Genomic DNA, 17,969 nt, shown 5'->3' on the forward strand with positions numbered 1-17,969 from the left:
CTTTCACTCCAAATATCATAAATCGATTGAGATTTTTGGAAAAGTTATGGCTATTTGTAATTTTTGACGTGAATATTGTAATTTTTGGTCCAAACTTTCGTTGCAATGGAACCAATTGAAAGATAAAATCTTTTTCAATATTTTATGTAGGGGGAGTTTCTAGGCCTATCATAAGGTTGCTTTGAGGTGTATTAGTTTTTTGCATAATGCTTGAAAACAATTTTTGGCCCATAGTGGGGCAAAAGTTCGAATCAGCGGGGCAAAAGTTCGACCCATGTAGAAAATCACAGAAAAATTTGCAAATTGCCTAAAATCCACATATTATCTCAAATTAGTTAAATTTGTCTGATCGTGGTGAAAACTGCCACCAAAATTTTAAATATCCACTTAGTTTTGCGAAAAACTGCTATTTTTGAGTATATTACAATTAATCTGGTTTTGGGCAATTTTTTGATTGAAAATTTAGTGTGTTATTTTCGCAAACTTAAGTTTACGGCTGGTGTAAAAGATGTCTGTCATAAAGGATCGATATTTTGTGTTTAAGCCAGCGAACTTTTGCCCCACACTAGATTCGGAACTCTTGCCCCACCGGTGGGGCAAAAGTTCGAATAAGACAACCAATTTTTGAAACTGTTGTAAACTAAAAATGGGTGAATATTTTGACACAAGTTTGTTCAGCAAAATTATAGCCAATATGTTGAAGGTTAACTGTATGGTATTTGTTTTGTATTAACTGCTATTGTTTTCCTGGAAACTTTGATTATACCACTAAGGTCGAACTTTTGGCCCCACCTTACTCTATCAAGTCTGCTCCTGACTTACGGCTTCTGACTTTTGAGTTCTGCTACTGATTACTGACTTCTTATGCTTGATTCCTTGATTCCACGATTTCCCGATTCCTTCAAGAATCAAGTTGTCAAAAGAATCAAGGAATCAAGGTATCAAGGAATCAATGAATCAAGGAATCAAGGCATCAAGGAATCAAGTAAATCAAGTAATCAAGGAATCAAGGAATCAAGGAATCAAGGAATCAAGAAATCAAGGAATCAAGGAATCAAGGAATCAAGGAATCAAGGAATCAAGGAATCAAGGAATCAAGGAATCAAGGAATCAAGGAATCAAGAATCAAGGAATCAAGGAATCAAGAGAATCAGTGAATCAAGGAATCAAGGAATCAAGGAATCAAGGAATCAAGGAATCAAGGAATCAAGGAATCAAGGAATCAAGGAATCAAGGAAGGAATCAAGGAATCAAGGAATCAAGGAATCAAAGAATCAAGGATCAGGAATCAAGTAATCAAGTATCAAGGAATCAAGGAATCAAGGAATCAAGGAATCAAGGAATCAAGGAATCAAGGAATCAAGGAATCAATGAATCAAGGAATCAAGGAATCAAGGAATCAAGGAATCAAGGAATCAAGGAATCAAGAAATCAAGGAATCAAAGAATCAAGGAGTCGAGAAATCAATGTCACCCCAAGATACCCTTGTGTTCTGATTATTTATGCCAAACGACCATCATGCCAAATGACCATTATGTCAAAGGACTTTTTATACCAAATGACCCTACCACCGGGACGACAGATAGAGCTCTACTTACCGACAGATCTTGGCTAACGGATTTTTTGTTCTCGATCAGATGCTTCCATCGTGGAAAGATCATCGGCACCCGGACGGCAGCTCCTCACAGCCCACGTCGTTCAGCGCGGCCCGAATCATCTCCACCTGCTTCTGCATTTGTCGTTCTTGGCATCTCAGTGCTATCAGTTCCTTGGAATTCCCTAGAAAACCATCCAAATTAGTCCAGAACCAGACTCCCCAAATCCAGCTCAAACTTACTTATTACTACTATCCTTAACGCTAGTGCCGTTCGATCCGTCAGGATCGGCGTCGGAGGTTTTTGTTGCCGCCATTAACTGCTCCGCCGTTCTGCTCCTGACACAATTTTCCCTGCGCCTCCTGGAGATCCTTGATGGAGCTCTCGAGCTCCGTTTGCCGCGACTTGAGCCAATCCACCGTCAGGTTGTCCACCGTCAGGGTGTTGGCCTGCAACTTCCCTAGGCTGTCCTCGATGAGCGATTCGTCGAACTGGAACACAACCGGCGCCGTCGGAGTCGTTTTGTGCTTCTCGGTGAACTCCCGGTACTCCTCGGCCGGGCTGATACTGCTGATGTTCGTTTCTATCCGCTGCTGGATTTCGCTGTACTTGTCCGATGTGAGGTCACCCAGTTTGGACATGTCCTGCAGGAGATTACGCCTGAGGAAAGAAATCGATTTATCATCATTTGTTAGGGGTGGCAACTTCCCCCGGTTAACGTACCACGTGAGAATGAATGCCTCCTGTTGGGACTGCTGGTGCTCCAGTAATCCGGGGCATTAGGATGGTGCGGATGTCCCTTTTCGATTTCGGCCGCCTCGCTCAGCAGCAGGACGTACTCGTTGTGTGCTAGGTGCAGTTTCCGGCAGGCTTTCTGATACTTGTCGATGACGTCGTCAAGTTTGCGACCGGAGCGACCCGCTGGAATAGAAAGGGGGTGGAACCATGATTTAGTAATTTCGATAGGATTAATCATCCTATTTGGAATATGAGGTTAGTCCATTGGAAATTTATTAAAATATTCGATTATAACTGTTATAAAATACAAACCAATGGGGGTTGATAATCGTGTATGTATAATACGAAAAACTTATTGGATAAAGGAAACGAAAACAGCTTTTATTAACGTGAATTTACTTTCATTCATAAACAAGAGAGCAGATGTATTCGTGTATTTGGATGAAAGATTTGTGATTTCGGTAGGAAACTCTTCGGTTTAATTAGCGAATTAAACCGAAGAGAATTCTATAGCTTTTTGTGGGATACCGCATACCTGTTCACAGAGTTCCAGCTTTTCAGAAAGATGGCAAAACCTAATTTACAAAAATCCGTTTCATATCAAACGTTTATTGTTAGAGAAGATTTCCCTAAACTTAGTGTATGAAAAAAGATGAGAGCCTCAAAATGTATGAAAAACACAAGGTGTCCATTCAATATCAGTTTTTCAATTGCCGGATTTTTCCCGGATGCCTTAAAATTTAAAACCGTCTGACGTCATGATTCCGTGACTTCATATTGTTTCGACCATTTTGATGGAATGTTTTGATGAGTGACTGTCAAATACTGGAAAAATGTCATCGATTGCAGTTCCACGAATATTAAATTAAGTAGAGCAGGAGCTTATATGATTTAACAATTAGCTTCCAGAAGGTTTTTATTTTTCCTTTAAATTTAAGTTGTGCTTGCTTTTGGATATAAAATTAAGTAACACAGAATTGATTAAAACATTTACACTACCCACCATAAGTATGGAATCGCGTATTGCAACACTCATACTGAATATTGCAGCACCTTGAAAAGTTTAGCATCACCTGAAATGAATATTATCTCGTGATTCTGAAGTGCTAGATCTATTTATTTTTGAGGTTATCTAAAAATATACGTCTTTGAGCCCCTGCGATTTTTTTATTTTTGTTGAAAACATTTTTATCACTGGATTTTGGGTGATGCTAAACTTAAAAGTGCTGCAATACTCACAATCAGTATTGCAACGATTCCATACTTATGGTGGGTAGTATACATCTTTTCAGTTTTTTTCGTCATACAACTATACAAAGAAATCGAACTATAAACGAAGTTATTTGTAGAAAAAATGTAATGATTTTTTTTTAAATACCGTACGTAAGTTAAAATAGATTTCAATTCTCAAAGAGTTTTGAACAAATAAATCTAAACAATTTTTTGCAAAATTTAAAAGACCAGCATGAATTGGAAAAACTCTATGCTTGCTGAAGTTACCCTTAAGTCATGGCTTTGATTTTCTAGATATAACAATTGATTTTTTATTTTTTGAAAAATCACCTATAACTTTCAAATTTGTCGAAGAAGATGTTTTATATGGTAGAAATAACCTATTAGCAACTTTCGTTGGAACAAGGAGAGTTTTCAATGGCAGACACGCTAAAAACATTTGATTGTTTGCTTGCGAAAAAAAAAATAATATAACCAAACAAGCATCGACCAACAAATCAATTAAAAAAATTCATCAAACATATTATAAAGAACCTTGGATTTCAATGCTGTTCCATAAGATTTCTTTTGAATGTGCTCAATATGTTCAGCTAGAAAATCATAAAGCATCAGTGAAAACTGTTTAAAAAAATCTGACAAAAGTTACTTAAATGAACTGAAATTTTTTACAGGATTTTGCTGAAAAACTTACTATGTGCAAACAATTAACAATTTCTCGACTTTGTGTGTATTCCCTCTTTTCCCTGATAGATGGACACCCTGAAACAGCAATAATTTAAAAATTTTGTTCTATGAAAAACAAAAATTGGTGAGGGCGCTCAAAATGAGGTCTTCACTCCTAAACCATTTTCCAACCCACTCTTCATGGAGAACCAAAAAGTAGGTTTGAGTACCATATACCTTTCAATTTCTCCCTAATTGCTTATCTTTGACAGATACGCGTAATTCGACTAGCACTTGTAGGCTACAAGTCACCCAATATTATGGGTCAATTTCATTTGAATTGCACGTATTACATACAGAGTGATTGATAGGTGACTCATATTGATGTGATCACAGTAGTCGAAATACGCGTATTTGTCAAAGATAAGAAATTAAAGCGAAATTAAAAGGTACGAGGTACTTAAATCTTAAATTTTGATTCTCTTAAAAGTAGATGAAGTACCGTATACCTTTTAATTCCGCTCCTAAATGCTTATCTTTGATAGATAGGCGTATTTCGACTACCACTTGCAGTCTTCTTCAGTGTCAGTTACTCGTATCCACTGGATACCAGTGGATACGAGTAACTGACACTGAAGAAGACTGCAAGTGGATACAAGTAACTGACACTGAAGAAGACTGCAAGTGGTAGTCGAAATACGCGTATCTGTCAAAGATAAGCATTTAGGAGCGGAATTAAAAGGTATACGGTACTCCATCTACTCTAAGTTCTCTATTGAGATTCTGCTCAGAGGATTCGAACATTGATTAAAGAGTTTGATTCTCTATGGAGATTCTGCTCAGAGGGTTTGAATACATTAAAAAGAGTCACTCTTCGTCGCTAAAAATAGTAAAATATTGAGAATACGGAATTTTTGCCATGATTTTAAGCCATGATTTGGGAGCAGGGCTGTTAAATGTCATGAATATCACGTGACTTTGACATTTGAATATTGAGAATATCATCGTTCCTAGTGGGAAAAGTCATTGGGAAATGCTTTTCCCGGTGACCTTTCCCGAATTACTATCGGTCTCCAATATTTGCTCATGTGATATCTTGCATGCAAAGTGGCTATAAGCATTTTCATTTTTTCAAATTGTTGACATTTAACAGCACTGATTGGGAGGAATTCTGAATCTGCTATTAAGCTGTTGGATTCCGTTGGGCGTTCAGAATCACTGGAATTTATGGGCTTATGAAGGAAATTCTGAGTTTCGATGGGAGTTCTATGATTTCAGTGGAAATTCCGGTGAGAATTCTGTTTTTATTAATTTAAGTGAGAATGATGGAAATCCGGTGATTTGGTGATTTTAGAAGGATTCCTGGGAATCCAATAGAAATCCTGAGCTTAGAATTATTATATACATTGGAATTCTTCCAGTAGGAATTTTTGGAATTTAGTTGAACTGCAGTGAAATGTCAGGTTTTATAGTAGATGTTCAGAATTTTGGTGAAACTGGTGAAATTTTCAAAGACATTCTAGAATTTTGGGAAAAATCTTGAAATTTCAATATGAACCTGGAGTTGTGGATAAAATTTCTGTGATTTGGATTCTTGGATTCCGATAGGAGTTATTTAATCGGATTTCAATAGAAATAAAGATCTTCAAAACCTCAGTAGCTCCCGAACTCACTATAGCTTTCAACTCCTAAAGAAGAAGTCAATTGATTTTATCCTATTTGACATTTCACGGCTAAATTCTCTCTCTTTTGCTCTTCAACAAAACTTGAAAACAATGGTGCCAGTTATTGTCAACTTTGACGAGCGATTTTCTGATGACGTCGCCGTGCAATGGGCAGTACGAATATGACTGGGAATACAGTCACCTCATAACTATGGATCAACTAAGGTTCATTTTCAGAACAAAATATGATTAAAAGTTCTGGTGACGCTGTACAAAATGAAATTACCTCGCAAGCACTGCAGAATATAGTTGTTTTCTGGAATACACCTCAAAACACGGTTATTGAGAAAAAGTAGTGGATTTCTATAGAAATTTCAAACGTTGTTCATCCCACAGATGTGGATCAGTGGCAGATCCTTATTATGGATCAGAACACTATAAAAGCAATTTATCTGCGAGTTAACCTTCGGGCTGTCACGCTGTTATACTTTGTACAACAGTTGTGATATATATGCCATCATTCTGTAACAAAGATATCTGTCGAAAACAAACAAAAAATGTATTCCTCAAGAATCTTCTTAAGAACAATACTTGACAGTTGTACAGTATGGCCCTTTATAACGCGGTAAAATCAACAAATATACATGGTCAAGTGTACAAGTCTTTTAATAATGAACGCACTGTATACGGTTCGAGTAAACCACAATTTTAAATCGGTATACAGTCAGGTCTCCTATTAGACACATGGTTGGGGGCGTAATAGGAATCTGCGTTGTAGGAGACCCAGGGCTTATGGGATTTCAACACTTTGGGGGTGTTGTTGAATATCTCGTATGCCAAAAGGGATAGCACAGTACTGTCTTCGGCGAAGTTTCAGTGCTAAGTAACATCTACCTTTAGGAAATGAGGAACATCCTTTTAGTTTAGAACTTGACCGGTAGGGGCGCTTTTTCTCATCTGAACGATGAGGGATAAGAATGCAAAATTTTGTAACATAGGATATCTCTAGATCCTGATGTTTTGGAAGGTTGGTGTCTTCGGAAAAGTTGTTCAGTAGCCCAAGGGCTGACATGCGGTGGTCATTCTGATACGGAATTACGCCACTTGGCGGCGCTAGTGGGCATGGAATTTTTGTTTTGCGCATAGCTCAGTTGCCTGACCACTTAGAAAGATGGTGTCTTCGGCAAAGTTGCTCAGTATCACAAGGGCTATCATTATTTGAGCCGAAAGTTTCGAAATTTTGCCACTAGTCGGTGCTAGTGAGCAAAAACATTTTGTTTTGCGCATAGCTCAGTAGCCTGACCACTTATAAAGATGGTGTCTTCGGCAAAGTTGCTCAGTATCACAAGGGCTAACATTATTTGAGCCGAAAGTTTCGAAATTTTGCCACTAGGCGGCGCTAGTGAGCATGGAATTTTTGTTTTGCGAATAGCTCAGTAGCCTGACCACTTAGAAAGATGGCGTCTTCGGCAAAGTTGCTCAGTATCACAAGGGCTATCATTATTTGAGCCGAAAGTTTCGAAATTTTGCCACTAGTCGGCGCTAGTGAGCAAAAAAAAATTGTTTTGCGCATAGCACAGTAGCCTGACCACTTAGAAAGATGGTGTCTTTGGCAAAGTTGCTCAGTATCACAAGGGCTAACATTATTTGAGCCGAAAGTTTCGAAATTTTCCCACTAGGTGGCGCTAGTGAGCAAAAAATTTTTGTTTTGCGGATAGCTCAATAGCCTGACCAAAGTTGTTCAGTATGACAAGGGCTATCGATTTTCCTCCTAAAGTGCCTAGAGAAAAATATATACATTATTTATTACAATCGGATAAAAGTGTGGCTAGTATCCTAGTATGTTCGACGGATTGGGAGAATTTTTGATATTTCCCAGGGCATATAGTATGCAAAAATGGCCAATCTGTGAAAGAAGCTTACAGTTGACAACTGTGAAAGTGCTCATAAGAACACTGAGCAGAAATGCATGCTCTGTCCAAGTTGGGACGCAACGTCAGAAAGAACAAGAAGAAGACTTTGATATTTGGAATAGTACAATTCAAAGGAATGGCCCATTAGCTTATCAGCAATGAGCAACATTTTAAACAACGACCGTTGAATTTACGAACAAGTTTCCCCCGATTTTGTCTTTTCCGCTAAGAATTAAAAATCAGAGTTGGGAAAAGTTCTGAAATTCACACTACAGTAGGCAAGCGTAGCAAATCACAGTCAGCGGAGCCAGTGAAACTCACGCGTATCGCTGCTGTAGGCAAAATGCCTTGAAAATAGTAAAACACCCGTTGCTAAGGGCAACCCAAAACTACTGTAGAAAAATGTTATATTTCCCGTTGCATTTCCCGCATTTACAGCCTTCAATGACACTACTGATTTAGAAAACTCATGAGCCCAACATAGGCTACTTGATGAGATTTACAACAGGGACAGATTTTCTTCAGGGAAGTAATAGGTTTACAGTGTCTGCACATCATGTTAAGGTTTGGTATAGTGGCGAAAATTAGTGACAGTTATTACACCCTCAAATATCCAACACAAGCAAAACCCCACTCAATCCGACTACTCACAGCCTGGCAATTGACAATGGCCTAATAGCGGTACTCCCATTACTTCCCTGGAGAAGGCCTCAATCAAGGGTTAAAACGTTGAATGTGATATAATCAATCCTCTGGTTTTTTAATTCCTGACCGGTAAAAGCCAAAATCGAGGGAAAATATTAAACAACTTAACTCGAACTTCATCGACGGGCGATCAACGACAGACCAAATCTTTATGTTGCGGCAGATCCTCCAAAAGTGTCGCGAATATCAAGTCCCTACGCACCACCTATTCATCGATTTCAAAGCGGCCTATGATACCATCGACCGCGAAGAGCTATGGAAGATTATGGACGAGAATGGTTTTCCCGGGAAACTGACTAGACTGATCAAAGCAACGATGGATAGTGTACAGTGCTGTGTGAAGATATCGGGTGCATTATCGGACCCGTTTGAAACACGCAAAGGACTTAGACAAGGCGATGGTCTTTCCTGCCTCCTGTTCAATATTGCGCTAGAAGGTGTTATGAAACGGGCGGGCTTCAACATGCGGGGCACGATCTTCAATAAATCCAGCCAGTTCATCTGTTTCGCTGACGACGTGGACATTGTCGGAAGAACGTTTCAGGTGGTTGCTGAACAGTATACCAGGCTGAAACGTGAAGCAGATCGGGTTGGATTGAAGGTAAATACGTCGAAGACGAAATATCTGCTGGCTGGAGGAACCGAGCGCGATAGAGCTCGCATAGGCAGACGCGTGACGATCGACGGGGATGAGTTCGAGGTGGTAGACGAATTCGTCTACCTCGGATCATTGATAACGTCGGATAACAACTGCAGCAGAGAAATTCGAAGACGTATCATCGCCGGAAGTCGTGCTTACTATGGACTCCACAAGACCTTGCGGTCTGGTAAACTTCACTTCCGTACTAAGTGTACCTTGTACAAGACGCTTATAAGACCGGTAGTCCTCTACGGGCATGAGACGTGGACAATGCTCGAAGAGGACCTGCAAGCGCTAGGAGTTTTTGAACGACGTGTGCTTAGGACGATCTTCGGCGGAGTATGTGAGAACGGCGTATGGAGGAGAAGAATGAACCACGAGCTTGCGCAACTCTACGGTGAACCCAGTATCACGAAAGTCGCCAAAGCTGAAAGGGTACGATGGGCGGGACACGTTGTGAGAATGCCGGACAACAATCCCGCAAAAATGGTGTTCAACTCAAATCCGGCCGGTACAAGACGAAGGGGAGCGCAACGAGCTAGGTGGTTTGACCAAGTGGAGCAGGATCTTGGAAGTGTGGGGCGATCGAGGAATTGGAGGTTAGCAGCCATGGACCGAGTTAGTTGGCGTAACATTGTGACGCAGGTCATGTCTTGAAGGACGTAGAGCCAGCAAAAGTAAAAGTAAGTAACTCGAACTTCCATTTAGCCTGATAGCCATTATGGCTAACGGCCTTCGGACTATTGAACTCCCAAAATAGTTCAGCAGCATACGAAATTTCTGGTGAAATCAGTGGCGTAGCTAGAGTTTTGGGGGCCCGGTGCGGAGGTAGATTTGGGGGCCCCTCGAAAAGAGGTTTGCAAGATATGTCTTTTATTAGCGAGTTCACACGTACCTTCAGTATTTGTAAAATAAAATCGTGATTGACCCCTCTACCGGCAGCCTAATTTTTTACCGCTAAAAATATTCAAATCGCGATACCTTTTTGTTTCTCGATATTTTTGCACCATTTTCCACAAGATCTCAAAAAACTCTTCTAATTTAAGAATCCGTATCGATAATAATCATTGGTGATCTGGTTTTGAAGATATTCCATGTTCCTTGGAGGACCTTGGACTCCATATAAAATATCGTTGGTGGCCATTTTGCTTTAGGTCAATTTATCAAAAAATAAAATGTGTACTATACAAAGCTAGGTCATAAGGATCTACTCTGAAAAAATCATTCAAATCGGTTCAATATTCTTGGAGAAATCTGGAAATTACGATATGAGGTTTTTTGAGTTTTTAAGATCATTATTTATCCAGCGTGGTACCAGAAGCAGAAATGCTCATTACTCAATGACAGCTACACCAAATTGCTTCATTTGTTTCACAACATACTCGCATTAATGTATCATTCCGTGGAATGAATATCCAAATACTATAAAAATTCTGTATCCTGAGATATTCACGTGGGTTATGGCTACTCGTCGGTCCCCAAGGAATTTTAATCTTAATTTAAAAGATTTTTTTGAGATCTTGTAAAAAAAATGGTGCAAAAATTTTGAGAACCACAGAGTTATTATGATTTGAATATTTTTAGCGGTAAAAACATGAAGCTGCCGGTAGAGGGGTTAAAGGTTCAAAAATCGGCCAAGAAATCGTTTTCGTTTCAACTTTTTGTGGAACCTAAAAAAAATATGTATACACACTTCCAACAGCTGATAAGTTGGATTTTTTTTTACCGAGATCTCGACAAACGTATACCGAATGTCGATAGCGATTGCCGAAATCTCGATAAAAAACTTGGATTGCGGAAATCTCGGTAAACTAATAACCGATATTCGGCATTGAAAAGTACCGAATTCACAGCTGTTGGATTCTCGGCTATTTGTTTTGCTGAGGTCGACGAAATAATATAAGTGTATTTAAAGCTTCTATCTATTTTTATTTAAAAAAATCTTAAAAGATACTCTTGGATACATTACTGTTGTACGGAATTTAGTAGTATGCTTACGGTTATTTATATTTGATGTCTTTGAAAACTCGTGAAAAACATTTGGAACAGTTTATCGGTAAATATCTGGTGCAATCATTGGACAAATTCGTTGTTGTGTTTATTTGTGCAGATCTAGGAGGCAATCAAGATCATATCCTTGATTTTTGATGTTTTTATTTATGAGGAACTCCCAGCAAAATTCATAGAGGTACCCTAAGAAAAAAAATTAGAATATACCTTGAAGAAAAAAAACATGAACAGATTCTTCTGAAGCAACATTTTGGAACTACTAGAACTCTATCGAAATTCTCTAAATTCTTGGATAAAAAAAACTCCTTGTTAAAGAAGTCTTGGGAGACATTTTACAGGAATATTTGAAAGAATTCTTGATAAAAAAAAGCTGGCAGGAGTTCCTGGGGAAATTTCTGCTTTTATCGCCTGAAGAACTCATACAGAGTATCCGCATATTATCCGTACTAAATTTGAAGACATGCCTCAATGCAACCGAAATAGATACATTGAGCATTCCTACATGGTTTAATATTATATTCTCAAGCAACAAATTTGACCCATTTCTGATGTCAAATATTTGTAAAATCCTACCCAATCGTGTTGGGCTGTTTTAACGAAAGCCGTTTTTCGGGCTTTATGATGGAAGAGAAAAGCCCTTCAATCTCAATGGATTTGAACTGAATAATTTTCTGTTTCCAGTCTATCCTACAGCCAAGATAATGTAGAAAATTTCAATCATAAAAAGAATAGTTGAACTCATCTTATAGAAATTATATCTAATATGGCAAGCACCCCTCAAAAAAATGTCTCCAATAAATTTCAATTTGATTATCTCAGTAAAATGCAATAATTTTGAAATTACCCATCATTGTATTTTTCGCTATTTCATAGATGTATCACCCTCTGAAACCCAAATTTTTATTTTCGATCTAAATATCATTTTGAGTTATCTAAAATCGTTTTGGGCAATGATTAATTTTTTTTTTCGAAAAATCTTTGAATTTTGGTTTTTGATTTTTATAATTTTCATTTTTGAACATCTTTATCCTTTTTCATTTTTCTTGAAGTCTCTTCTAGTTACTTATTTTTGGCAATTATAAAATTCTAATTTTTATGGTTATTTTAAAAATAATAAATTTTAGATATATTTTTTTATTTTCCGTGGAATTGACGGAAAATCAGGTTGGAAATTATTTTAATACCACCAAGCTCTTCTTCTGTTATAGGTTAATAGTATAAAAATATAAAAGAAAATATTTTTTATATTTCACGTTAAATAAACCCCAGGCATTCGTAGATTATATAAGAATACAATTTTTCAAACAACTTTCAAATATACAAAAAAGTTTCAAAAGTCATAAAAAACTTTCCTCATATGCGTGTTATGAATCAAGGTTTAAGCCAAAAATAAAATCATTTTGATTTCCGAGCTACGAAAAAATACACAAAATTCCAAAGTGTACCCCGTCTAAAGGCGGGGTTGGGTATTAGAGGGTTAAATACATACATCGACATAGATTTTTATTGTTTTAAATGAGAGATAATCTTTCACATATTTTGTTTTGTAATTTACGGACACCCTATAGTAATGAAGAAGGGCTCCCAGGGAACAATGAAGGACAAATCCAAAAAGATTTCAAATCATCTGAGGAATTCTCGCAAACTTCTATTATGAATACAAAAAAAAAGTCCTCAGTTAAATCTTTATGAGTATATTTAAAAAGGTATAATTCGTGGAAGATTCCTTGGAGTCATTGCATTGGTAAAGAAGTACTCGGGAAAATCTCGGGCTTGACCAAGGGTACGCCAAGAAAACCTTTCAGTTGTTTTTTTTAGGGGGAAATGCTTAGAAGTCCTCCAATGAAATTCTTGGTTGAAACGTTGATAAATTCCTTGAACGATTCCTATATGCAATCTTCCAGGATCCTTGAAAAAAATCAGAGTAATCATTTTCGGAATCTCTGAAGCAATTTTTAAAACCCATTAATTAATTGACGCCCATATCGGAAAGCCAAAACGATTATTACTAGCTATTTTATAGTGGTTTAACGCCCGAAGCAATTCTTTCAGATATTAATTGAAAATTTAGTTGCATTGCTCAGCATGTTCTTTACATAATAGCACTGGAAAAAGATCCCTGAATTTGTTGCTAATGTTTATTCTGAGAAACCCAGTTATAATTTCTGTAAAAAATCCTGAAAGAATTTCTAAAAAAAAATTCTTGGATGAAATATTACGAGATCTTGAGGGTTCTCAAAATAAGTTTTACAAAAAAATTGGTAAAATTCATTAAATAATGTCATATAAATAACCAGGAGATTTTTTAAAAGAAATATCCTGAATAATTATTTAAAGCCACCCGAGAATAAATACAGATTATTTTTGGTAAGTATTTTTGGATGATAAAAAAAAATAAGGAATTGCCTCAAGCTCAAAGCTCACCAATGCTCCAGATTTTTGGAGGCCAACAAACTAAGGTACATTTAATTAAAAACCAAAACTCATGAAGTGAATATTTATAAATACAAAGTCGTAATTAGACTCGACATTCAAAAAAGGTATCTGAGCCTACTTAAGTATCCACATAAGGATTAGCTAAACGCGGCCCTTTTCGAAGGCTCAGTTCTTTCATGCGCCCAATCGCTTTAACAACAACAAATATTTGTGGAGGCCCTAGAATGGGGAACCCGTAGCGACGATCCCTCTGGGCACCTCTGCTGGTTCTAAATCTAGCCATTAAGTATTTAAAATAAGGGATAATGAAGGGGCCCCTGTACAAAGCTGATCCAAATCTCCTTCAAAACCTATGCTTATTATACTAATTTTTAGTTTGAGAACATACAAATTGTCAAGCTAGGTCGAACTTTTAATGCTATAAGAAATCCGCACTGCAATTTTGGGGCCCCTATGATCTCGGGGCCCGGTGCGGACCGCACCCACCGCACCCCCCTAGCAACGCTACTTGGTGAAATATGTAAACGTTATGAAACACATCTACCAGGCACCTCACCATGAAACCTGCAAAGGATTTTAAGTGTATTGCACTGAAGTTTGGGCCAGTAATCTGGCAGAAATTCAAAAAAAAAAAATCCATCAGGGTAATTTTTCTAGTTCGATTCTCTTCAAACTCATGTCCTCAATCCTCAGAAAATCTTGTGTTGCAGCGAACAAGGATCTCTCACAACGGATTCAAGGCAATCGAAAGATTTCTCCAGAATTTATCTAGAGTCTGGAGTTTGTCTGGATTTCAACAGAAAGATCATGTTATTTACTTCTTCTTCTTTCTGGCGTTACATCCCCACTGGGACAGAGCCTGCTTCTCAACTTAGTGTTCTTATGAGCACTTCCACAGTTATTAACTGAGAGCTTACTATGCCAATGACCATTTTTGCATGTGTACATCGTGTGGCAGGTACGAAGATACTTTATGCCCTGGGAAGTCGAGAAAATTTCCAAACCGAAAAGATCCTCGACCGGTGTGATTCGAACCCACGACCCTCAGCTTGGTCATGCTGAAAAGCTGCGCGTTTTCCGCTACGGCTATCGGGGCCCTCATGTAGTTTACGTCGAAAGTGAATATTCTGCTTCCAAATTAATCAATTGAACCATCCTGTAACTCCTTCAAATAATTTTTCGCAAACATTTTCATGAAACACACTGAGAATTCATCCTATTGCGCACTAGAGATCCTTGGAACAAATTAAAAGAAATCACATGAGGATTTTTTTTAAAGAAATATTTAATTAAAATTGAAAAAAATTATGCATGGTCCACGATAAACTGCTGAAAAAAAAAAGCCCGAATGAATTCTTAGAAGTCTCTGCGAAGGAATTCGTGAAGAAATTACTGGAAAAATTTCTTTAAAAAATCTATAAGGTTGGAAAGGTTTCTGGATGAAGAAATTTTCGTATGAATAGAAATCCTAGAACAAATTCTTGAAGAAATCTTTGATATGTACTTCAAACATTTTTATTAAACGCTACACTGCGCTGAAGTTTTAATCAATATTTCATCACAGGCGTACAGAAAATTAGTCAAATTAAAAAGGTATTGCACTTTAATTGTGATAAAATTATCCGTCATGTATGATTTTGAAGCATTTTATATTTATATCTTTGTATTTTATATTCGACTCTTAAATTCATAAAAATTGTATGCATTTGTCGTATTTATTGACTGTATGGTATCAATAAAACTATCCGAGATATTGCTATGAATTTAGAAAACCGACAGCTATTAAAATGATCAACTGATCAGGTATCATAGAAAATATGATATTTTTCAGGCTAGTGAAATAAGTTGATCAGTTTGATCGTGAGTTCAGTTTTATCCTATTTCCTTTTTTCAAGTTTCTTAAGTTGTTGAAAAAGTTTTTAAAAATTTTGGGTTATGGTAAAAATAATGGGTAAATGGTCTAATGCAAATCCAAAAATTAAATCTACTTAATTTTGAAATAAAGAAATCACTGCAATATAATATTATTTTTTTTTCTTGAATTAAGTACAACTTAGTTTTCTTCAGATCTGATGCTTCGATGTCGCTAAGTCATATCTCCAGGTTTGATTTTAAATATGGTTATTCATGCCATTGACAATCAATGGTTTTATCAATGAAACCTGATTTTTGTTTCAAAATGTTCCTGAATTTGGTTTTAAAATTAATGGTTCTATAAATACTGATTGAATTGAGGAAAATCACAAAAATCTATTTTATATTTTAGCAATTTATGTCAGTTGACGGAATGCATAAAGCAAACATTTTGTTTTTTTTTTTTACAATTATCAAGCTTTGTCTATCATAACTTTAAAACGAACACGCACAGAGGTTCCTACATACACAAAAAGGTGTAATAGTTTATAGAAAAAATAAAAGATACTTTCAATTAATTAACTCATTACGCGTGGTAAAGATGGACAAATTATGGGTGAAATTATGAAAAAATTCCACGTGCTCGGCTGGGATTTGAACCCAGGCCTCTTGTATGCTAGACGAGTGCTTTACCAACTAAGCTACCAAGCCACTTGGTGACCCAATAACTGAGATGGTTACAAGTTTAGAATTCAAATCCCCACAGATCACGCAGACCCTTTTCATAACCCATATCCATCCATCTCATGTTACTACACACGCGGGCAGAGCGAGTGCGATTTGTTTAGTGTTGAAACAAAAAATTCTAGAATTATAAAAATGTCCGTTTCTTTATATTATTAATTATGATTAACTGATGTTTTTGTTTTTCTTTTGTTGATCAATCGGAAGAATACTGGTTTTTAAGTTTTGGCAAATTATCGATTCTTACTTGAGCCTTAAAACATGAATGACTCTTGCACATATTTTTTAAGCGTTCTCATACTTGGATTTCTTCTACCGCCACCCGCCGTGTAATTCAAATGGGAAGTCACTTCACTCGAGTCGAGAATTGATACACGAGTAGCGTGAGGTGAGACCGACAGTTCTCACCTCACGCTACTCGTAGAATAAGGCCAACTAGCACTTTCGCCCCCCGAATTCAGATTTACAGATGTTCGCCCAGTCAACATTTTGGTTGGTATAACTTTTGTTATACATAATTCTATATGAATCAATTCAATCGTATAGAATGGACGAAAAGGCTATATACCTACCAAAGTGGAGGCCATAAGCGTACTTGGCAAGACTTTTTCAGTCTTTCTGCGATCAGATATACGATGCCACAAAATTTGGACGAAAATAAAAAAAAAAAGTTTCCAGCTAGCCTCGAACGCGGGACTTTTGGATTAGTAATCGGCACCTTACCACTGTACCACTAAGGGTTACTTAATGAACAGTAATTATTTGTCAATATTAATTCATGTTTCATGTTCAGCGACACTTGCTATGTTGTTCGTCAGCCGATACCAAGTTTGGGTGTCAATTTTTGCTTAATTATTGCGATTTCATATGATGCTTTCTATTGATATATGATCTGTCAATTTATACAACTTAACGCAATTCCATGTTGCAATATTTACAACATGTTTTGTTGTCAACATAGATTGTCGTATATGAATCGTATTGGGGATTTACATACAACTCGTGTTGACATTGATAACGCTTAATCTGGCATGTTGTGCGATTCTGATTTCGGACGTACGAATATGTGATTTTGGATGCACATTCTTATACGATACGTGGTTCACTGGGCGCCCCCTTGGACCTGAAAATTACCCCCAGGAGAGCGAATTCACTGTCCTAGAGGAATTCATATATAAATCTTAGGAAAAATACAAAAAAAAAGTTCTGTTTTTAGCATTATTTGTAGAGGCATTTTTGGAGAGATCCATTGTTACATTTTTGGTTTGCTTAAACATTATAATCAATTTTGGAACCATAATATGTTGCCTGTTTCGAGTTTTACTTGCAATACTTACATTTGATGATCTCTTCGAATCGCCCTCGCAGCATCTTGTAGTACTCCAGGTGCTTCTGATACTCGCTCTTCTTCCGGGCGACGTCTTCTGTCATCTGCAAAAAAAAACAAACAAAAGAACAAAAAACTTAATTAGTATATCGCAATAGCCAACCGCCATCATCACTATGGGCATGGGTTCAATTTCTAATCACACAAAAGCATATGAACCATCAATCATTAGGCCAATTTCCACATCGCCCCCATTCTCAAACTTGCGATTCGCAACTCGACAATGATCCACCACGACGAAACAGGTGCTGCTACACCCAAGATGTGCTGCTGTGCCCCCTTTGGCGCGCACTAATTTATGCAATACGCGGTCTTTAAATGCCACATTCTGCGCATATCAGGTATCGCATTCAATTTCGCATATAACACTAATTTCGAACAACGAAG

General features: G+C 37.3%; 1 protein-coding gene across 1 annotated transcript; it reads right to left on the reverse strand.

Moving 5' to 3' along the window:
• Positions 1-2,128: 2,128 nt before the first annotated feature.
• Positions 2,129-17,648, reverse strand: LOC110680905 (tyrosine-protein kinase Fer-like). The gene is made up of 3 exons (XM_021856691.1): positions 17,533-17,648; positions 2,319-2,516; positions 2,129-2,255 (listed from the first exon to the last, which is right to left on the reverse strand). Exons 1-3 carry the CDS (start codon positions 17,624-17,626, stop codon positions 2,179-2,181), a joined length of 369 nt encoding a protein of 122 aa, XP_021712383.1. The 5' UTR covers positions 17,627-17,648; the 3' UTR covers positions 2,129-2,178.
• Between the last annotated feature and the right edge of the window lie 321 nt (positions 17,649-17,969).

Source organism: Aedes aegypti, unplaced genomic scaffold (assembly GCF_002204515.2).
Source record: "Aedes aegypti strain LVP_AGWG unplaced genomic scaffold, AaegL5.0 Primary Assembly AGWG_AaegL5_hic_scaff_198_PBJ_arrow, whole genome shotgun sequence".
NCBI classification, from domain to species: Eukaryota; Metazoa; Arthropoda; class Insecta; order Diptera; family Culicidae; genus Aedes; species Aedes aegypti.

Bases quoted from the DNA above. Each gene is read 5' to 3' on its own strand.
- LOC110680905 (XM_021856691.1), bottom strand. From the start codon at position 17,626: ATGACAGAAGACGTCGCCCGGAAGAAGAGCGAGTATCAGAAGCACCTG. The intron at 2,517-17,532 runs GTAAGTATTGCA...TTTCTATTCCAG, and splicing joins ATTCGAAGAGATCATCAAAT to CGGGTCGCTCCGGTCGCAAA. The intron at 2,256-2,318 runs GTACGTTAACCG...TTCTTTCCTCAG, and splicing joins GAGGCATTCATTCTCACGTG to GCGTAATCTCCTGCAGGACA.